Source organism: Symphalangus syndactylus, chromosome 1 (assembly GCF_028878055.3).
Source record: "Symphalangus syndactylus isolate Jambi chromosome 1, NHGRI_mSymSyn1-v2.1_pri, whole genome shotgun sequence".
Classification (NCBI taxonomy): Eukaryota; Metazoa; Chordata; class Mammalia; order Primates; family Hylobatidae; genus Symphalangus; species Symphalangus syndactylus.
The window spans coordinates 120,615,062-120,638,679 of record NC_072423.2 but is presented as its reverse complement, the minus strand read 5'-3'; the positions used below and the strand labels follow the sequence as shown (position 1 = coordinate 120,638,679).

At 41.0% G+C, this 23,618-nt stretch overlaps 1 protein-coding gene and 1 long non-coding RNA gene across 5 annotated transcripts in view; one reads left to right on the top strand and one right to left on the bottom strand.

Annotated features, from left to right (window-relative positions):
• Positions 1–11,083, top strand: part of MYRIP (myosin VIIA and Rab interacting protein) — a 484,292-nt gene extending 473,209 nt beyond the window's left edge. For both annotated transcript variants that reach the window (XM_055281804.2, XM_055281797.2), the window contains one exon: positions 8,901–11,083. In XM_055281804.2, the coding sequence (XP_055137779.1) occupies positions 8,901–8,933 (33 nt within the window). In that variant the 3' untranslated portion in view covers positions 8,934–11,083. The remainder of the gene's footprint in view (positions 1–8,900) is intronic.
• The window catches only part of LOC129484218 (uncharacterized), a 258,163-nt gene that overhangs the window by 56,340 nt on the left and 178,205 nt on the right, over positions 1–23,618 (bottom strand). The gene's annotated exons all lie outside the window — the stretch shown is intronic.

Below are 23,618 nucleotides of genomic sequence, written 5' to 3'. Positions count from 1 at the left end.
ATGAAGGCAGAAATAAAGATGTTCTTTGAAACCAACGAGAACAAAGACACAACATACTAGAATCTCTGGGACACGTTCAAAGCAGTGTGTAGAGGGAAATTTATAGCACTAAATGCCCACAAGAGAAAGCAGGAAAGATCCAAAATGGACACCCTAACATCACAATTAAAAGAACTAGAAAAGCAAGAGCAAACACATTCAAAAGCTAGCAGAAGGCTAGAAATAACTAAAATCAGAGCAGAACTGAAGGAAATAGAGACACAAAAAACTCTTCAAAAAATTAATGAATCCAGGAGCTGGTTTTTTGAAAAGATCAACAAAATTGATGGACCGCAAGCAAGACTAATAAAGAAGAAAAGAGAGAAGAAACAAATAGATGCAATAAAAAACGAAAAAGGGGATATCACCACCAATCCCACAGAAATACAACCTACCATCAGAGAATACTACAAACACCTCTATGCAAATAAACTAGAAAATCTAGAAGAAATGGATAAATTCCTCGACAAATACACCCTCCCAAGACTAAACCAGGAAGAAGTTGAATCTCTGAATAGACCAATAACAGGTTCTGAAATTGTGGCAATAATCAATAGCTTACCAACCAAAAAGAGTCCAGGACCTGATGGATTCACAGCTGAATTCTACCAGTGGTACAAGGAGGAACTGGTACCATTCCTTCTGAAACTATTCCAATCGATAGAAAAAGAGGGAATCCTCCCTAACACATTTTACGAAGCCAGCATCGTCCTGATACCAAAACCTGGCAGAGACATAACCAAAAAAGAGAATTTCAGACCAATATCCTTGATGAACATTGATGCAAAAATCCTCAATAAAATACTGGCAAACCGAATCCAGCAGCACATCAAAAAGCTTATCCACCATGATCAAGTGGGCTTCATCCCTGGGATGCAAGGCTGGTTCAACATACGCAAATCAATAAATGTAATCCAGCATATAAACAGAATCAAAGACAAAAACCACATGATTATCTCAATAGATGCAGAAAAGGCCTTTGACAAAATTCAACAACCCTTCATGCTAAAAACTCTCAATAAATTAGGTATTGATGGGACGTATCTCAATATAATAAGAGCTATCTATGACAAACCCACAGCCAATATCATACTGAATGGGCAAAAACTGGAAGCATTCCCTCTGAAAACTGGCACAAGACAGGGATGCCCTCTCTCACCACTCCTATTCAACATAGTGCTGGAAGTTCTGGCCAGAGCAATCAGGCAGGAGAAGGAAATAAAGGGTATTCAATTAGGAAAAGAGGAAGTCAAATTGTCCCTGTTTGCAGATGATATGATTGTATATCTAGAAAACCGCATTGTCTCAGCCCAAAATCTCCTTAAGCTGATTAGCAACTTCAGCAAAGTCTCAGGATACAAAATTAATGTACAAAAATCACAAGCATTCTTGTACACCAATCACAGACAAACAGAGAGCCAAATCATGAGTGAACTCCCATTCACAATTGCTTCAAAGAGAATAAAATACCTAGGAATCCAACTTACAAGGGATGTGAAGGACCTCTTCAAGGAGAACTACAAACCACTGCTCAATGAAATAAAAGAGGATACAAACAAATGGAAGAACATTCCATGCTCATGGGTTGGAAGAATCAATATCATGAAAATGGCCATACTGCCCAAGGTAATTTATAGATTCAATGCCATCCCCATCAAGCTACCAGTGACTTTCTTCACAGAATTGGAAAAAACTACTTTAAAGTTCATATGGAACCAAAAAAGAGCCCGCATCGCCAAGTCAATCCTAAGCCAAAAGAGCAAAGCTGGAGGCATCACGCTACCTGACTTTAAACTATACTACAAGGCTACAGTAGCCAAAACAGCATGGTACTGGTACCACAACAGAGACATAGATCAATGGAACAGAACAGAGCCCTCAGAAATGATGCCGCATAGCTACAACTATCTGATCTTTGACAAACCTGACAAAAACAAGAAATGGGGAAAGGATTCCCTATTTAATAAATGGTGCTGGGAAAACTGGCTAGCCATATGTAGAAAGCTGCAACTGGATCCCTTCCTTACACCTTATACAAAAATTAATTCAAGATGGATTAAAGACTTATATGTTAGACCTAAAACCATTAAAATCCTACAAGAAAACCTAGGCAATACCATTCAGGACATAGGCGTGGGCAAGGACTTCATGTCTAAAACACCAAAAGCAATGGCAACAAAAGCCAAAATCGACAAATGGGATCTCATTAAACTAAAGAGCTTCTGCACAGCAAAAGAAACTATCATCAGAGTGAACAGACAACCTACAGAATGGGAGAAAATTTTTGCAACCTACTCATCTGACAAAGGGCTTATATCCAGAATCTACAATGAACTCAAACAAATTTACAAGAAAAAAACAAACAACCCCATCAAAAAGTGGGCAGAGGACATGAACAGACACTTCTCAAAAGAAGACATTTATGCAGCCAAAAAACACATGAAGAAATGCTCATCATCACTGGCCATCAGAGAAATGCAAATCAAAACCACAGTGAGATACCATCTCACACCAGTTAGAATGGCCATCATTAAAAAATCAGGAAACAACAGGTGCTGGAGAGGATGTGGAGAAATAGGAACACTTTTACACTGTTGGTGGGACTGTAAACTAGTTCAACCATTGTGGAAGTCAGTGTGGCGATTCCTCAGGGATCTCGAACTAGAAATACCATTTGACCCAGCCATCCCATTACTGGGTATATACCCAAAGGACTATAAATCATGCTGCTATAAAGACACATGCACACGTATGTTTATTGCAGCACTATTCACAATAGCAAAGACTTGGAACCAACCCAAATGTCCAACAACGATAGACTGGATTAAGAAAATGTGGCACATATACACCATGGAATACTATGCAGCCATAAAAAATGATGAGTTCGTGTCCTTTGTAGGGACATGGATGAAACTGGAAAACATCATTCTCAGTAAACTATCGCAAGGACAAAAAAACAAACACCGCATGTTCTCACTCATAGGTGGGAACTGAACAATGAGAACTCATGGACACAGGAAGGGGAACATCACACTCCGGGGACTGTTATGGGGTGGGGGGAGGGGGGAGGGACAGCATTAGGAGATACACCTAATGCTAAATGACGAGTTAATGGGTGCAGGAAATCAACATGGCACATGGATACATATGTAAGAAACCTGCACAATGTGCACATGTACCCTAAAACCCTAACGTATAATAAAAATAAAAAATAAATAAAAAAAAATAATAAAAAAATAAAAAAGAAACTCACTCAAAACCACTCAACTACATGGAAACTGAACAATCTGCTTCTGAATGACTACTGGGTAAATAATGAAATGAAGGCAGAAATAAAGATGTTCTTTGAAACCAATGAGAACAAAGACACAACATACCAGAATCTCTGAGACACATTCAAAGCAGTGTGTAGAGGGAAATTTATAGCACTAAATGCCCACAAGAGAAAGCAGGAAAGATCTAAAATTGACACCCTAACATCACAATTAAAAGAACTAGAAAAGCAAGAGCAAACACATTCAAAAGCTAGCAGAAGGCAAGAAATAACTAAAATCAGAGCAGAACTGAAGGAAATAGAGACACAAAAAACCCTTCAAAAAATTAATGAATCCAGGAGCTGGCTTTTTGAAAAGATCAACAAAATTGATAGACCACTAGCAAGACTAATAAAGAAGAAAAGAGAGAAGAATCAAATAGACACAATAAAAAATAATAAAGGGGATATCACCACCGATCCCACAGAAATACAAACTACCATCAGAGAATACTATAAACACCTCTATGCAAATAAACTAGAAAATCTAGAAGAAATGGATAAATTCCTCGACACATACATCCTCCCAAGACTAAACCAGGAAGAAGTTGAATCTCTGAATAGACCAATAACAGGTTCTGAAATTGAGGCAATAATTAATAGCTTACCAACCAAAAAATGTCCAGGACCAGATGGATTCATGGCCGAATTCCACCAGAGGTACAAGGAGGAACTGGTATCATTCCTTCTGAAACTATTCCAATCAATAGAAAAAGAGGAAATCCTCCCTAACTCATTTTATGAGGCCAGCATCATCCTGATACCAAAGCCTGGCAGAGACACAACCAAAAAAGAGAATTTTAGACCAATATCCTTGATGAACATTGATGCAAAAATCCTCAATAAAATACTGGCAAACCAAATCCAGCAGCACATCAAAAAGCTTATCCACCACGATCAAGTGGGCTTCATCCCTGAGATGCAAAGCTGGTTCAACATACGCAAATCAATAAATGTAATCCAGCACATAAACAGAACCAAAGACAAAAGCCACATGATTATCTCAATAGATGCAGAAAAGGCCTTTGACAAAATTCAACAACCCTTCATGCTAAAAACTCTCAATAAATTAGGTATTAATAGGACGTATCTCAAAATAATAAGAGCTATCTATGACAAACCCACAGCCAATATCATACTGAATGGGCAAAAACTGGAAGCATTCCCTTTGAAAATGGGCACAAGACAGGGATGCCCTCTCTCACCACTCCTATTCAACATATTGTTGGAAGTTCTGGCCAGGGCAATCAGGCAGGAGAAGGAAATAAAGGGTATTCAATTAGGAAAAGAGGAAGTCAAATTGTCCCTATTTGCAGATGACATGATTGATTGTATATCTAGAAAACCCCATTGTCTCAGCCCAAAATCTCCTCAAGCTGATAAGCAACTTCAGCAAAGTCTCAGGATACAAAATCAATGTACAAACATCACAAGCATTCTTTTTTATTTTTTTATTTTTTTTTATTTTTTTTTGAGACGGAGTCTTGCTCTGTCGCCCAGGCTGGAGTGCAGTGGTGCAATCTCGGCTCACTGCAAGCTGTGCCTCCCGGGTTCACGCCATTCTCCTGCCTCATCCTCTCTGAGTAGCTGGGACTACAGGCACCCGCCACCACGCCCAGCTAATTTTTTGTATTTTTAGTAGAGATGGGGTTTCACCGTGGTCTCGATCTCCTGACCTCGTGATCCGCCCGCCTCAGCCTCCCAAAGTGCTGGGATTACAAGCGTGAGCCACCGCGCCCGGCCCACAAGCATTCTTATACACCAATAAAAGACAAACAGAGAGCCAAATCATGAGTGAACTCCCATTCACAATTGCTTCAAAGAGAATAAAATACCTAGGAATCCAACTTACAAGGGATGTGAAGGACCCTTGTACTACAAGAACTACAAACCACTGCTCAATGAAATAAAAGAGGATACAAAGAAATAGAAGAACATTCCATGCTCATCGGTAGGAAGAATCAATATCGTGAAAATGGCCATACTGTCCAAGGTAATTTATAGATTCAATGCCATCCCCATCAAGCTACCAATGACTTTCTTCACAGAATTGGAAAAAACTACTTTAAAGTTCATATGGAACCAAAAAAGAGCCCACATCACCAAGTCAATCCTAAGCCAAAAGAACAAAGCTGGAGGCATCACGCTACCTGACTTCAAACTATACTACAAGGCTACAGTAAACAAAACAGCATGGTACTGGTACCAAAACAGAGATATAGACCAATGGAACAGAAAAGAGCCCTCAGAAATAATGCCGCATATCTACAACTATCTGATCTTTGACAAACCTGACAAAAACAAGCAATGGGGAAAGGATTCCCTATTTAATAAATGGTGCTGGGAAAACTGGCTAGCCATATGTAGAAAGCTGAAACTGGATCCCTTCCTTACACCTTATACAAAAATTAATTCAAGATGGATTAAAGACTTAAATGTTAGACCTGAAACCATGAAAACCCTAGAAGAAAACCTAGGTAATACCATTCACGACATAGGCATGGGCAAGGACTTCATGTCTAAGACACCAAAAGCAATGGCAACAAAAGCCAAAGTTGACAAATGGTATCTAATTAAACTAAAGAGCTTCTGCACAGCAAAAGAAACTACCATCAGAGTGAGCAGGCAACCTACAAAATGGGAGAAAATTTTTGCAACCTACTCATCTGACAAAGGGCTAATATCGAGAAGCTACAATGAACTCAAACAAATTTACAAGAAAAAAACAAACAACCCCATCAACAAGTGGGTAAAGGACATGAACAGACACTTCTCAAAAGAAGACATTTATGCAGCCAACAGACACATGAAAAAATGCTCATCGTCACTGGCCATCAGAGAAATGCAAATCAAAACCACAACCAGTTAGAATGGTGATCATTAAAAAGTCTGGAAACAACAGGTGCTGGAGAGGATGTGGAGAAACAGGAACACTTTTACACTGTTGGTGGGACTGCAAACTAGTTCAACCATTGTGGAAGACAGTGTGGCGATTCCTCAGGGATCTAGAACTAGAAAAACCATTTGACCCAGCAATCCCATTACTGGGTATATACCCAAAGGATTATAAATCATGCTGCTATAAAGACACATGCACACGTATGTTTACAGTGGCACTATTCACAATAGCAAAGACTTGGAACCAACCTAAATGTCCAACAACAATAGACTGGATTAAGAAAATGTGGCATATATACACCATGGAATACTATGCAGCCTTAAAAAATGATGAGTTCATGTCCTTTGTAGGGACATGGATGAAACTGGAAACCATCATTCTCAGTAAACTATCGCAAGGACAAAAAACCATACACCGCATGTGCTCACTCATAGGTGGGAATTGAACAATGAGAACACGTGGACACAGGAAGGGGAACATCACACTCCGATGACTGTTGTGGGGTGAGGGGAGGGATAGCATTAGGAGATATACCTAATGCTAAATGACAAGTTAATGGGTGCAGCACACCAACATGGCACATGTATACATATGTAACAAACCTGCATGTTGTGCACATGTACCCTAAAACTTAAAGTATAATAAAATTTAAAAAAAACAAAGCAAAGATAATTTCAAAAAAAAAACCAGAAACCCTACTTAGAAGTTAAAAAGCACTTGAACTCATATACACAACTGTCCATACACATTCACATGCACACACACACACTTCAAAATAACTACTGAATTAGAAAAATCCACAGGGCACTTACAAAATGAAAACATTACATATATCAAAGCAAAAAGGTACATATAAAACTATACTGCATCAAATTGATAGTATTAAATATTTTGTTCCTTGTTAAAGAAGAAGCAAAACAAATTAACTAGACATTGAATTCCAGACATCAAAAATAAACTGAAAAAACATTTAATTAAGACCAGAAATTATAGAAATGATCTCTCTACAGCTACATCTAGGAGTTGATTATTTGAAAAAAAAAAAAAAAAAAAAAAGATGTTTTGTAAGTCACATAAAGAAAAAAACTGAAAACAAAAGATTATATAAAAGGATGTCAATTTTTTATATATACAATGTGATGTAAAACTATTCTCATAAATTTAGAATCAATACTAGTCAAATCAGAATCAAATCAGAAAAATAGCAAAAACTAACTTAAGAAATAAAAAGAAACTTAAAATTTATTAAACCTTTCAAAAAGATTCTGTGCCAAATGATTTTGCTGATTTTTTTTTAAGGAACAATTCCCATACCATATAAAATATTCCAGGTCATCAAAATATTGAAAACTAAAAGATTCATGTTGTGAAGCTATCATAACCCCAATCATGAAAGCCTGATCCGTGGCTGGTAAGCATGTATACATGTTCTGTGCCCATCACACACAGGCACGTACAAACGAAAATCGTTACACCAGTTGTACTTCTTCAGAGATGAAGAATATGAAATAAAATATTAGCCAATTAAAGAGAAGTGCATTCAGTAATAAATGACAGTAGGCCAAGCAAGATGGCTCACACCTATAATTCCAGCACTTTGGGAGACCAAAGTGGGAGGATCACTTGAGGCCAGGAGTTCAAGACCAGCCTGGGCAACATAGTGAGACCTGTCTTTACAAAAAATAAAAAGTTAGCCAGTCATGGTGGCATGTGCCTATAGTCCCAGCTACTGGAGAGGCTAACGGGGGGATCCCCTGAGCCCAGAAGTTTGAGGTTGCGGTGAGCTATGATCGCACCACTGCACTCCAGCCTGAGCAACAGAGTGAGACCCTGTCTCTAAGAATGAATGAAAAAATAAATAACAGGTAGGTTTTGTGGGAATGCAAGGATAGCTTAAATACTGTGATATCAATCCCATTTATGCTGGAGGTTGCAGTTTTTTGAATTTTTGCATGAGTGAAAAATCACCCTGGTGATGACCTTGAGCAGTAGGATAAAATAACTCCCACATGCTTAGCATTCCAATAATGGAACACTAGGCATAAGTGGATTTTAATAAATCAATCACATCAACAGTTCAATAAGAAAAGTCATTTCTTCCCAAATTAATTTGTAGCTTAATCCAATTTTCATAAAAAACTCGGTGAAATTTTCCTTGAATTAAAGTTCATATAATAGAAAGAATAGACAAAAGCATTTTGCAAAATTACAGAGATTTTCCTCCCAGATTTTAAGACAAATTAAAAGCTGAAATGAAACTGATCGTTAATGAAATAAATAGCCTAGAAATAGATACAGCCACATATGAGAATGTGTTATATTATCTTTGTAAAAGATTTAGAAACTAGTAAAGAAGGTATGGATTATTAAACAAACAAGAACACTGTGCTTGGAATACTGGACATTGGGATGGTAGTGGGAAAGACGGCACATTCGATAATTACCTTATTCCAAATACCAAAATTAATTTCAGGTGGATTAAGAAGTATGCGTTAAAAAATGACATCAGTTTCTACATGTTGTGAAACATCTAACTGGTCAATAAGCATGAATTGCTTTTGATATAAAAAGCAGTAAACATTATTTCTCATTGCTTCTTCTCACTCTTCCCAAGTGGCTGATGAGAGTGTGTTCAATGTCTCACCTCAGGAGCCTGCTCTGGAGTCAGCTGTGATGTACTGACACCATGGAATTCCACTGCCAGTGACCCACTGCCTCCGGCCGTACACGACAGTGCCTTGACCCAACAGCCATCGAGTACTGTATGTATTTCCACCTGAGGAGAAGGCCTGGGGAGGCCACAGTGCACCATTGCACAGGGCTGTCCTGATACCTCATCCAGAAAGCCGTCTCAGACTTCAGCACTGCGGTCTTGCCCACTCTCTGCCTTAGGCTCCCAGGGGAATCCAAGACAGAAAACCAAGACACTGGCTTCCAACAGCAGCGCTCCATGTTTAAGATACATATTTTCCCTGTTTGCTTTGCTACTGTATGTTGACTTTAAGATCTTTTTTTTAATACATTTGATTCAGCTAGTATTCCATGTCAACATATGTCCAAAGGAAAACTGCTGGAGGGAGGTGGAGGGAGGACGGTGGGAATTATTATTTAATACATCATTAATGATTATTAATCTCTCACAAGCATCTTTGTCTTGCAAATCCTCAGGGAAAGGCAAGTCCCTACAGTGAGCACTAGGGACAGTCTAATTTGGGGATTGCTCAACCATCAAGACTGCTGGTCTCCCTTCAGCCACCTCCTTCCTGCTAAAAGCCTAGCCTACCACACTACCAGTCATTCCCATCGCTTTGCAATCACAAGCCACAGGGTGAGAAGTTCTGACTCACTCATGCCATGCCAGGGCTATCTGAAACAATGTCTCATTAAGAATTTAGGGTTCTTCCATGGGCTTACTGATAGTTTCCCAAATCTGAAGGGGAAAGGGACTTGAGAAAGACCATCATTGGCTCAACTTTAGGGCACTGTCCAGAATCAACATGATGTGGTTTAGCAATGATCACACCTAAACAAAGTTTAGGTAAATGAATTATCGCAGAGAAAAACTACATGAGAAAATTTTTGTCCTCCAAATTTACTTCCCAATAAATATTCAGCAAAGTAGTAAAATGACCTTAAAGATAAAAATGATTAGGGAATAGCCTTAGAAAATTTATAGGTATAAAAAATTCAAGGACAAACTGTGCATTTAATGGACACAAGAATTGACTCTAACTCACACCATGTCCGTGGTTTCTTTGAACCCGTATCAAATGCATGACTATTTAGAGTGTTTATAAAAGCAAATGGAACTGAACTTTCACTCAATTAATTGGGCATTAACAACCTTCTTTTATGTTTGTTCCTGATATAGTCTGAATCTTAGGAAGAAGGTAAAAGAAAGGAGGCAAGAGAATAGTTATGATGAATATGTGTTAAGTGCCTGCTCTGAAGGAGGCAATGTTCTTCTCATTTGAATCCGTATGGCAACCTTATTCAATAGGTTTTCCCATATTTCAGATTGAATAACTGAAGGCCAGAGAGATTAATTTGCCAAAGCCACACCTTTATGCTAATTATGATTGGAATGCATCACAAAAGCCTAACTCTGTTGTTTCCAACCTCTACGTTATTTTGCTGCTATGTGCATTTCCAGATCTGATTTTCTGCTGACTTGTGTGCTATGATCCACTCCTGATGGGGGTCTACGTTAATCTCCCAATACTCCTTGCTGATGCTGTGTTATGTGTCATCTAACAGAAATGACTCCTTTGAAATAAGTAAATCTTTGGCTTTTTGTTCTGTTGGTGTGATTCAGAGCAAAACAAACAAAAACAAATTTTAAAAACACAACAAAAAAGATTTGACTTCCAACTAGAACGTTTTATTTAAGAGGCATGAAAAGCAACTATTGTTGTGTTACAGTGTTAAAAATATTCAGTTTTCTTTGACAAAAATGTGTACTGTGTAAGCCTTGCAAACAAAAAACAACAAAAAAGAAGAAGCAGCAGCCTGCTGTGTGGCATCTGAACTTTTATAAAGGTTTCCTTGTGCCAAATAAGTGCAAAGATTTAATTTACTATTAAAGACCATAAGCATATGTTATAGTTCCAGAAGAATTATTTTGTCATCAAGTGATTTTGATCTTTAGTGTCAATATTTATATTTAGATTAATTTTTATAAATGAAAATATTTTAATGGTTTAAGAAAATGAGGACAACAGGATAATATCTTTGATGACTTCTGAAAGTTATGCTTCCCTTCATGTTATATGCACATTGCCAAGAATTACTGTCAGGAGAAATGATAAGTAAAAGTCATTTATGAAAATAAAGATTGTATGTGTGCAATTTTTTGGTTAAGGGAGACTAGGAGTGAGTAGGGGATAGGGAAAGAAGTCATGTGGCTAGTAACTGGAGGGGCCAAGATTCAAAACCTTCCTTCCAGTTATACTGCTCTCCCCTCCATTGCAAGTTGTCCAGACAACAGAATTTCCCAGTGACCACCTCCACTCAAGTGGTCACCCAACTAAGAAAGACCAGCAGTTCTCAAAGGGAAGTACAGAGTGATTTTTGCCCCTCAGGGAATATTTGACAATGTCTGGAGATATTTTTGATTGTAACAACTAAGGGTGTGCTGCCACTGGCATCTAGTGGGCAGAAAATAGGGATACTGCTAAACATCCTACAATGCATAGGACAGCCCCTGTCTTAGTCCATTTTGTGTTGCTATAACAGAATAACACAGACTGGGTGATTTACAAAGAAAAAACTTTATTTCCTACAGTTCTGGAAACTGGGAAGTCTACGGTCAAAGGGCCTGCATCTAGCAAGGGCCTTCTTGCTGTGTCATCCCATGGCAGAAGGCAGAAGGGTAAGAAAGCATGCATGCGAGAGAGCAAGAGAAAGCCAAACTCACTTTTATAACAAACCCACTCTTACAATAATGAACCTACTCCTATGATAACAATGTTAATCCATTCATAAGGGCAGAGCCCTCATGACCTAAACTCAAAGTTCTCACCTTTCAATACTATTGCATTGGGGATTAAGTTTCTAACATATGAACTTTGGGAGACATTCAAACCATAGCAGCCCCCTACAACAAAGATTAGCCTGAAATGTCAATAGTGGTGAGGTTGAGAACCCTGAGTTAGACCCTAGAGGTAAACCTCGACATCAATGGAGAAGCCCCTGTCAACCTCCAGGGGGATTGTGTAGCTGAGCAGGAAGCAGTGACTCTCTCGGTCTTTTGCAGGCTCAGTGGAGGTTGTTGCATCTCTAAGGCTGGCATGCCCAGAGCACTCAAGCCAGACACTGACCCCGTCATCCCCAAATAGGAATACGAACCTTCCACTAACCTAAAATAAATGAATATATGAAAATATTAACAGAAGCCAAGAGCCTCTGCCTGGTGGCTTTATGCAGTAAAGCCAGTATCCCAACATGAGCATGCATCAGAATCATCTTTCCAAAGATTCTTGTTGAAGGAATCTCTGGAACAACAAACATTCCAGCTTGTTGAAAGACAAATTGCTGGGCTCCACCTCAATGTTTCTGGTTTTTGTTTTGTTTTGTTTGAGATGGTGTCTCTCTCTGTCACCCAGGCTGGAGTGCAGTGGCGCAATCTCAGCTCACTGCAACCTCAGCTTCCCAGGTTCAGGCGATTCTCCTGCCTCAGCCTCCTGAGTAGCTGGGATTACAGGCGCCTACCACCACATACGGCTGATTTTTGTATTTTTAGTAGGGAAAAGGTTTCACCACGTTGGCCAGGCTGGTCTTGAACTCCTGACCTCAAGCAATCTGCCCACCTCGGCCTCCCAAAGTGCTAGGATTACAGGCATGAGCCACCGCACCCAGCCTCCACCTCAATGTTTCTCATTTGCATTTCTAACAAACTTCAGGTGATATTGATGCTGCTGATCTAGGGAACACACTTTGAGAACCTCCGACCTAGGAGCAAGCTGGAGGGGAAACAACTTGCTTTAAGAGACTCCACCTGCACCTGGGCTACCCTAGGGAAGCTAATGCTTGGAAAAGCTAGAAAGCCAGGGAGCCGGGATTTAAAGGAAGCTCCGTCAAAACTGTAAAGCCCAACTCTTTCCCCTCCACACAAAAGTAGGGACTGTCTCTAACTGCACTGCTAGGCAAAGAGGAATCTGAGAAAGAATTTATCCTTCATGGAACAACAACCCAGCCAAACATTAGCTACTGTGCTCTCCACATAATTCAAGTGATATTCCATACATTCAACTTTCAGGATAATTAGTATTTAAAGCACACAGTGAACCACAACTAGCAATGTCATGTGACACAGGTAAAGCTATTTTCAAAGTATGGAGTAAGTTGAGAATACTAAGGAAATCTCAGGCTGTAGACATTGCTGCTGAGCAGCAGCATGGAATGGAGGTGCAGAGCATGTGGGCAGCACTAACTCACATGCAGCTTGTCAGACAAAGACAGATGGCAGGGAAACAGATCTCCATCACAAGCATCAAGGACTGCTAGGGCACCAAAATTTGTGGTTCAAACAAGAAGCCCAGAAAAGCTGGGAAAACAGCCCATTTGGCAACAGGGAAAGGGAGGAAGGGCAATCTCAATCATTAGATGCCTGCCATGTGCCAGGCACTGCTGAGTCCTTATACATCAATTATATCTTTACAATCTCTGAGGAAGTTCACAGCAATCCCACTTTATACCCAAGAAAATGAGGCCCTAAATGGAACTAGTGAATAGGACAGCATTTTCTAGAACCAAAGTTTCCCTAAACAAATAGTAAGATTGGATCACATCTGGTTGAAATGAGACTTTTCCTAACATAATTTAATATGAAGAAAATACCTGAGGTTATTAAAACAAAATAAATACAGTATTAGTGGTTGTCCACAGAAAGGAACAATGCTGGCTGGTGATGAGGACTCCCTCCTTGACCAAATTATTCCAGCTTCTCTGAGTCCTCTTCTCAACTAGGCCTTGTCTTTGGCCTGCCAACACAAGTTTAGCAAGTCAGTTTAGTAAGAACCCCCACCCTTAATATCTAATAAAGTTCCTTTTAATAATTTTCTATCCACTGATTTCCTCACCAAGTCCATTGGCTAAAAATCCCCAGATACCCTTGCTATATTCAGAGTTGACTTTGGTTATATGACTAGGGTTATATCTCTTCCCTACTGCAATAGCTCAAATAAAATCTGTCTTGCCATTTTTAACAAGTATCCAGTGTAATTTCTCTTTGATAGTGGCTTGAGGTGAAAGGGAAATTTGTCACCAAAGACCTTTTTGTACCATCTAAGTTTTGAGTCATAGGAACACATTGCCTATTTAAAATAAACAGGGAAAAGGGGGAAATTATTCTTGATCCTCAACAACCAACCTGTGAAGGACTGAGTAAATATATAGCAGCTTCAACCATTAAAGTACCTGTTCTTAAGGAATAAAAGATGCATTACGCTGGATGAGGAAGCCACCATTTGCATAAAATAGTATGCTAACCACACATCATTCCTATCTATAAAAGTAACTCTTGTGAAGCTCTCAGAAAGACAATGTGTCTGACTAGACTGACTCCTCCACCATTAATCTGAATGAAATTTGTGTGGGATTGTAGACCGAGATTTTCATATACACATCCACTCACAGCCTATCCTTTGCAGCATCAAATTGAAATGCAGAGCTTCTCAGGAGAAAAACATTTGTAAGAATGAGTTTGAATTATACCTTTGGTTTGGAATTGAACTGTTTGTTTGGCTTTCTCTCCTAAGCTGTATACTCAGAAAGGAAAACAAAAAAGTTCAATACTGCCAGGAATATTTGCTGTTTGTCACAGATGAAACCTGATAGTAAGATATTTGAGGAGGATTTTTTTTTTTTTTTTTTGAGACAGAGTCTCGTTCTGTCACCCAGGCTAGAGTGCAGTGGCACCATCTGGGCTCACTGCAAGCTCCGCCCCCCGGGTTCACGCCATTCTCCTGCCTGAGCCTCCCGAGTAGCTGGGACTACAGGTGCCCGCCACCGCATCCGGCTAATTTTTTGTATTTTTAGTAGAGACAGGGTTTCACCATGTTAGCCAGGATGGTCTGGATCTCCTGACCTCATGATCCGCTCGCCTCGGCCTCCCAAAGTGCTGGGATTACAGGCGTGAGCCACGGTGCCAGGCCGAGGAGGATTTTTTTAAGGAACTCTATGGCCAGAAGTCAACTGGAAGCTAATATTCAGACTATGCATACATTTCTTAAGGCCCCTCTGTTCTATTAAATCTTGCTTCTCCCATGGGAACTTCTTAGTCAACTGAAATTCCTTTTCTAAAAGCCCTGCTAACTTTATATGCTCTGCCCCTCTGTCCACTTTCTTCTTTGTTGGCATGATTTTTGACTATTTGAATATTAAGCAAATGAAAAATTGTAAAAGTCTTTTCTACAAATATTAAAGGCTTTATTCAAATTGGCTTAGAGATAAATGAGTATACCTAAAATTCCTAGAAATATAGGAACTAGCCTAAATGCTTTTCAGGTTTACATGACTTGAGTAAATCTGTAATAAGACTCGTTTAATACTGTCAGTTTAATGAGAACATCTGTGTCTTCCGAGTTGTCAACAATACTCATGTACTTAACTTTAGGGCTCTTGCTTTGTCATGACTCCCTGACATGCATGTGCTGTCAAAATGGATAATAGGAAAATAACTTGAGGTGATGGCAGCTTTGTCTCATGTCTCATGTAATTTTCATGAGTGTTCCAAGCATAATTGTTAAGAATGAATGAATTAGATAGATGTAACTGAAATAAAAGTTTATAAATGTAGTTTTAAACAATAATTATATTTTAAAATATTTGCTTTTAAAAGTGTCCCAAATTTCTTTGGTAACCATACCCTTCTAATTTTTCTAAGTTAAATTTTAAATCTAGATCATTTCCAAGTAAGGTAAAATACTGAAACATTATTGCTGAACATAAGTTTTAAAGTATATATACTTCAGCATCTCATTTTCATGCCATATCAAAAAGCTAAACATATTTGAGTCTGTTAATATACAAAGCAGTAATCCAGATAAGCCACTTGCTCAAGGACACTTGCCTGACACCAGCTGTCTCCACCGAAAAGCTAATGCCAACTCCTGCAACAAGCCCCTGTAACCAATGGTCCTTGTTTCAAAACAGCTTATGTGGGTTTCTCCTTTGTGTCTTTAAAAGCTTTCCCCTTTCCCCAAATGCCTTGGATGCACCTATGATCCATCATAGCATGTATATCTTGGATTGCAATCTCCTGCTCTTCCCAAATAAACTCTCTGCTTTGGAAAGTCAGTCTCTCTATTGCTCATTTTATGCTGACAACTACCATTAGTGTGCCTGGCACAATAATGTTTGCTAAACATTAACAGCAAACAAGCTAACATTTAAATGGTCAGACACAGATCAGGAGTGGGAGATTAAAAAGAACAACATCAGTAGACCATGTGAAATCCTCTCCAGGCAAGCATTTCCTGGCCAAAATTCCTGACTTCCTCATCTTCACACCCACATCCCATTCCCATCAGATGGCAAGAAATGTAAGACAGTAAAGACGGTCCAGCTACATCTGAGTTATATGTATTGATCTTTCACAAAGGGTATTCTATTCACTGAAATTTTGATAAAACATTAAATTACAGGAGACATTTGGTGTATTTCTTTAAAAATAACTTCTACATGACAGCCGCTCTATTTTTCTCTGAGGGAAAATACTTCCCATACAAAATTTGCATTTTACAGAACAGTTGGCTATATGAGCCTTCTGTCTCTGCAATTGAGTTGTAATTATGATAAAGTACAGGTAAATGGAGTTGCATTTTAAATAGCTTTCTAAGGGCTGAAAAAACTTTAATATGCACTTCAAATATTGGAAACCTCAAAAAAGTTATAGAAGTATCCAGTTTAGTGGAACCAAGTCCTAAAATAGTTTTTAAAAAATGTTTTGTATCAAAGTTGTTATGGTTGGCAAAGATGAAAGATTTAAGGCAATGTTTCTCAAACTTTCATGTGCAAACAGCTTCCAATTCAGTAGGTCTAGGGTACAGCCTAAGATGCTGCACTTCTAACAAGCTCTCAGGTGATACCAATGCTGCTGGCCACACTTTGAGAAAGTTCAACAGAATTCCTCAAGGGATCCTCTGAGAGATGGAGGCCCAGTTACCCACAGTGACAGCCTGTTCACTGATGCCTCTTTTGTGACTTTTCCTCCCTTCCTTCTTTCACTTCACCCATCCTCAGTATTTTTCCTAGGAATGCCACCCAAGTGAACAATTCGACTCAGTCTGCTTTGGGAGAAAACCCAAACTAAGATGTCCCCTGCACTCCATGTGTGTGTTTGCATATCTTTCGCCTGCACTGGCCCAAGAGCTTCTTAAGGAACTGGGCTCCATTTTTCCCACACAGAGACTGCCACAGAGCAGGTGCTTGAAATGAGTTTGGTTCACCTCTGGTGGCTGTGGTGGTCCTGGCTCTAGGCTGTGGTTACCTCTGTCCATGTGACTGAACTGCACGAAGATCATGCACAGCAGGGGAGCAGTCTCTCTCATGCCCATCCTGGGATTGGGGGTGAGGATACCGCAACACTGAAATGTGTGGGGAATCACAACACCAAGATGAAGGATTAGGAGGCTCCACCAACCTCTACTTTACCTTCGCTCTTCGTTTAGAGAGGGTGACATAACCCCAGGTAGTAATGAGTGGTCCAGGAACCTGCTCCCCAGAGTCTGGTACAAGCCCATGTATTTCCAGATTCTCATGACCCATGAAGCCCAATGAGACACAGCATCAACTTTGGCTTAGTCGAGCTGTGCCATTTTAAATGCCATCTCTGGGCTCAGTGAGAGGTAACACAGAATTCATGAATCCCATTGCCTTCTCCCGCCATCATTGGTAAACCAGGGGAGAGCTTGAAGTGCTCATTTTTTTAATTGATTTCTCTGAACATAGTTCATGTATGCAGTCATGACCCCTTTTTTCTCTGAATGGATCCCTCCCCTTCCTCCTTTGCCAACAAAAAGCCAGAACTTGGGGAACGCAAAGGTTAGAGCAGTAGTTCTCAAAGTGGAGTCTAGACTACACATGGGGTATAGAAGATGGTCAATTAGGCCAGACACGGAGGCTCACGCCTATAATCCCAGCGCTTTGGGAGGCTGAGGCAGGTAGATCAAGAGGTCAGGAGTTCAAGACCAGCCTAGCCAACATGGTGAAACCTCATCTCTCCTAAAAATACAAAAATTAGCTGGGGGTAGTGGTACACGCCTGTAGTCCCAGCTATTTGGGAGGCTGAGGCAGGATAATTGCTTGAACCCAGGAAGCAGAGGTTGTTGCAGTGAGCCAAAATTGTGCCACTGCACTCCAGCCTGGGCAACAAAGCAAGACTCCATCTCAAAAAAAAAAAAAAAAAAAAAAAAACAAGAAGAAGATGGTCAATTAGGAGGAAGTAAAAGAAAATATTGGACCTTTTATTTGTTTTAATCTGAAAGTAAGATGTATCAATATTTTAAAAAGTGGATAGCTGATAGTAAGTACATGTAAATAATTTAAAAATAAATACACATATTTCAGGGGTACATTGTCAAACAGTTTTTACTGATGGGTTGTGTGGCTTAAAATTTGAAGGCCATCTACCAGTTAGAAAACCTAGCAAGCTTCTGATGACTCACATTCCCCCTCCAGCTTGTCCCCATCCCTACCCCTGTAAGGGGCAGTGCTAATTCTTTAGACCTGATTCAATGTGTAAAGGACAGATAGAAGGACAGAGGTGGGGAGGTAATCCAGAGAGTTCCTAGCCATTGGTGACCCTCATAAGAGGATTAGGTCCTGGGATGTGTTGTGCCATTCCTTTCATGAAAACTTTTGTCGATCTTGCATCTTCCTTACTCTCCTCCCCAAGCCAGAGAGAGAATGTCTACTTACTATCCAGCTATTTTAACTCAAGTTCTAAAGGACAACAGCTTATTACTGCCTAGCAATAAACCAATGGACTGCCTTGAGGTTTGGGCTTTTCAGTCAAGTGTCTTTATGGCTCTTTGAAATGTGCCAAAGTTAAATCTTTCTGCTAACACAGGTAAGAGCCACGTGGCATTGTGAGGCAAATGAATGAGGTAACAGACTCCTCCTCTATCTAGCTCTGCCTATCTCCATGTTTATAGTGTTCAAAGCCAGGCAGGCAGGAAGGGCAGCAATTTACAAGCCCAACAACCCAAGCATCTCTGTAAAGTCTACTTGTGCAGGAAAAGTGAAATGAATGTCTGTACATCTGTTAATGATTAAGACCTTCCATGAGTCCACAGAGTCTGTACCCTGCCACAATTAGGGCAATTTGGCATGCCCTTGGCGCTTCCCAGATGGCTCCTTCAAGTGTGCTGAGTTCTCAGCCTTGTACTGTTCAGGGACGTTTGGGGAGACAGGACTGAGAGGCTAAGAGCCTCAAGGCTGTGAAAGCCACCTTCTCTATATGCTATCTCACATGACAAGGAACACTGCTGGCCTAGAGCCACAACGTGCCATAACTATGAAGCATTAGGTGGTGAGGTGACAGGATGATAAAGCATGTAATTGCTGTCCTCATTCACTGAGCAGTGTGGTAATTACTTAATCAAAGATAAGAGGGCTACTTGTAGGCAGTGGTGGTAGTAAATGTTTTCTACTATATTTCTATCTTCAGCATGCCCTTTCCTGTTTCCTAGTAATGACAGCAATTTGCAATTTCAGAGCCTGTCCTTTCTGATTTCTTCTTCTCTACTATTTCATTCATTTCAGGACAAATCCACTGGGAAGTCGGGAAGACTTTTAAAGACAGTCTTTAAAATGGGAAGGCAGGGCAAGCATGCTTTGCCTGATAAACACAGGCTACGTGTAAAGGATGCTCCACTGTGGACAGACTCTATGCATGAGCGTTTTTACCCTATTTGTAATTTGGGTCTTTGTAGAGCCACCCTGGTGATGAATGGGATGTTCTTTTAGGTCTGCTGGGCTGAGATTCCTCTTTGTCTTTAAATGACTTTGTTATTCTCTTTCCTGTGTCCAAGCTCATCACTCTGAGCTGTTGAAATGCTGACTGTCTGGATACAACAGCTTCTGCTAATGTCACTCAGCCAGACATCAGCTTGGTGCCCATCAATTGTTGAACTGTCTGCTAACAAAGGAGTAAGCCACCCCTTTTGACTTGAAACAGCCAGGATTCTGCTTCCCTCGGCCCCCACTCTTCCAATGGACTTCTTGGCTAACACTAAAAAGGCAACTCTAAACGCGGTTGGAAAGCCTGTTCCAGGCATTGTCAGAGCTGCACTGTAACCCTACAGAAATTTTGGATCAGAGTTCCTGGCAGAGTTCCTGGCAAGGCCCAATTTGCCCTCTAAGGGTCACAAACCTTTCAAGCTAGGACCTTTTTCAATTCTGTGTCTTCCCACATTACTTTCAGGTCTCTTGGAATATCTCCCTGTGATACCGAAAATCCTACCCAATTCTTCAAGAATGCCCAGCTCAAATGTTACCTCTATGATGGTCCCTGACCCCCTCCTAGCCCAGGATAATCCTGGCATAACCCAGATGATTGAGATGAGTAGGTTTCATGGCACTCAAAATCTAGGTTCAAACCTACACTGGTTCAAACCCCTAAATCTATTTTCTGTGAAGCCCAAAGTCCTTCCAAAAAGCCTAGGAATTCATACTTAGAGATCAATGGTTTCTGGTCTTTGCTTCCTTATTGCAGCCTCTGTCTTGTACCATATCAATCCAGACAGAAAACTCAAACCCTTCACCATTTCACTTAATACAACAACAACAAAGAAAACAATCAACTTTCCCTAGTAGTAGACCTCAATGAAGGGCAGCTGGTGAATGAAGGGCACCAATGAATGGTGGAGCTGGAAGAAGCAGAGGAGAGGAGGTACACATAGCATGTCTCAGTCTCTTCCTGCTACTATGACAGAATATCTTAGACTGGGTAATTTATAATTAATAGAAATGTACTTCTCATGGTTCTGGGGGCTGGGAAGTCCAAGATCAAGGCATCAGCAGAGTCAGTGTCTGGTGAGGGCCCACTCTCTGCTTCCAAGATGGTACTTTCTCCCTGTGTCCTCACATGGCAGAAGGGCATGAAGGGACAAACAGACTCCCTCAAGCCCTTTTATAAGGGCACTAATCCCATTCAGGAGGCAGAGCCCTCATAACCCAACCACCTTCTAAAGGCCCTATTAATATTATTGCATTGGCAATTAAGTTTCCATATGAATTTTGGAGGGAGACAAGCATTTAGACCATAGCATTCCACTCCTAGCCCCCTGAATTTATGTCATTCTCACATACAAAATACGTTCCAATTCAACAGCCCTAGAAGTCTTAACTTTTTCCAGTACCAACTCAAAAGTCTCATCTAAATCAGATATGGGTGAGATACAATCCATCCTCAGGCAAATTGCTCTCCAGCTGGGAACTTGTAAAATCAAACAAGTTATGGACTTCTAAAATATAATGGTGGACAGGCATAGGATAGACATTCCCATTCCAAAAGAGGAAAACAGGAAAGAAGAAAAGAGTAACTGGTCCCAAGCAAATCCAAATCCCAACAGGGAAAATAACATTAAATCTTAAGGCTCCAGAATAATCTTCTTGAACTCCATGTCCCAACTCCCACAGCTCTCACACATTACAGTCTCATGCCCACAACTCTCCCAGACTGGAGGTGCACACTGGTGACTCTATAGTTCTGGGGTTTCAGGGATGGCCCTGCTTCCCTGGCACCACAAAGCATTGCCCTATGGAGCAATCTGTCATAGCCACACCCCTGTGGCAGTTCTCTGCCTGAGACCCTTGGCTCTTCAGGGCATCCTTTGAAATCCAGGTGTAGGCAGCCATGTGCCCACAACTCATACCCTCCGTGTACCTACATAGTTAGCACCACCTGGATGTCTGTGCTTTCCAGAGAGGTGGCCTGAGCCACACCCAGGCCCACTGTAGTCACACCTTGGGAAACCAAGGAGTGTTGCAGCTGAATGTGGGGAGAAGAGGCCTGAGGCAGCACTGGGCAGCAAACCCCAAAGTCCCATTCCTCTTCAACATTTCTAATACTTCATACAGTCTTGTTCTCTAACCATCTCCCAACCCAGGCCCAGGGCAAGAGTAAGGCTGAAAGCAGGTGTGGGAATTGGAGGCAGACTCAGAGACCAAGCAGAAAGAGGAAGGATGAGAAAAGAAGAGGTGAAAAGGCCCCAGGTTTCCTCCCAGGACTGCAGGATCAGTGGCAGCTCCTTAACTAAAAGAGTAGAATAGATTTAGGGAAGAGTAATTACTTTCTTTTGCTCTGAAGTTTGCTCAATAATGTTGCTTGAACTGATTTTGGAATATCCATACTTTTTAATTAGCTACCTTAAAGATACCTAAAATTGAAGATGGCCAAATAGGAACTGCTCCAGTCTACAGCTCCCAGCATGAGCGACGCAGAAGACAGGTGATTTCTGCATTTGCAACTGAGGTACCGGGTTCATCTCACTGGGGCTTGTTGGACAATGGGTGCAGCCCACCAAGCGTGAGCTGAAGCAGGGCTAGGCATCACCTCACCTAGGAAGCGCAAGGGGTCAGGGCATTCCCTTTCCTAGCCAAGGGAAGATGTGACAGATGGTACCTGGAAAATCGGGTCACTCCCACCCTAACACTGTGCTTTTCCAATGGTCTTAGCAAACGGCACACCAAGAGATTATATCGTGTGCCTGGCTCAGAGGGTCCCATGCCCACAGAGCCTTGCTCATTGCTAGCACAGCAGTCTGAGATCAAACTGCAAGGTGGCAGCGAGGCTGGGGGAGGGGCGCCTGCCATTGCTGAGGCTTGAGTAGGTAAACAAAGCGGCCAGGAAGCTTGAACCAGGTGAAGCCCACCACAGCTCAAGAAGGCCAGCCTGCCTCTGTAGACTCCACCTCTGGGGGCAGGGCATAGCCAAACAAAAGGCAGCAGAAACCTCTGCAGACTTAAATGACACTGTCTGACAGCTTGGAAGAGAGTAGTGGTTCTCCCAGCATGGAGTTTGAGATCTGAGAACAGACAGACTGCCTCCTCAAGTGGGTCCCTGACCCCCGAGTAGCCTAACTGGGAGGCACCCCCCAGTAGGGGCAGACTGACACCTCACACAGCCAGGTACCCCTCTGAGATGAAGCTTCCAGAGGAACGATCAGGCAGCAACATTTCCTGTTCGACAATATTCACTGTTCTGCAGCCTCTGCTGCTGATACCCAGGCAAACAGGGTGTGGAGTGGACCTCCAGCAAACTCCAACAGACCTGCAGCTGAGGGTCCTGAGTGTTAGAAGGAAAACTAACAAACAGAAAGGACATCCACACCAAAACCACATCTGTACGTCACCATCATCAAAGACCAAAGGTAGATAAAACCACAAAGATGGGGAAAAAACAAAGGAGAAAAGCTGAAAATTCTAAGAATCAGAGTGCCTCTCCCCCTCCAAAGCAATGCAGCTCCCTGCCAGCAATGGAACAAAGCTGGATGGAGAATGACTTTGACGAGTTGAGAGAAGAAGGCTTCAGACAATCAAACTTCTCCAAGCTAAAGGAGGAAGTTCGAACCCATCGCAAAGAAGCTAAAAACCTTGAAAAAAGATTAGACGAATGGCTAACTAGAATAACCAGTATAGAGAAGTCCTTAAATGACCTGATGGAGCTGAAAACCATGGCACAAGAATGACGTGAAGAATGCACAAGCTTCAGTAGCCGATTTGATCAACTGGAAGAAAGGGTATCTATGATGGAAGATCAAATGAATGAAATGAAGCAAGAAGAGAAGTTAAGAGAAAAAAGAGTAAAAAGAAACAAAGCCTCCAAGAGTTATGGGACTATGTGAAAAGACCAAATCAACA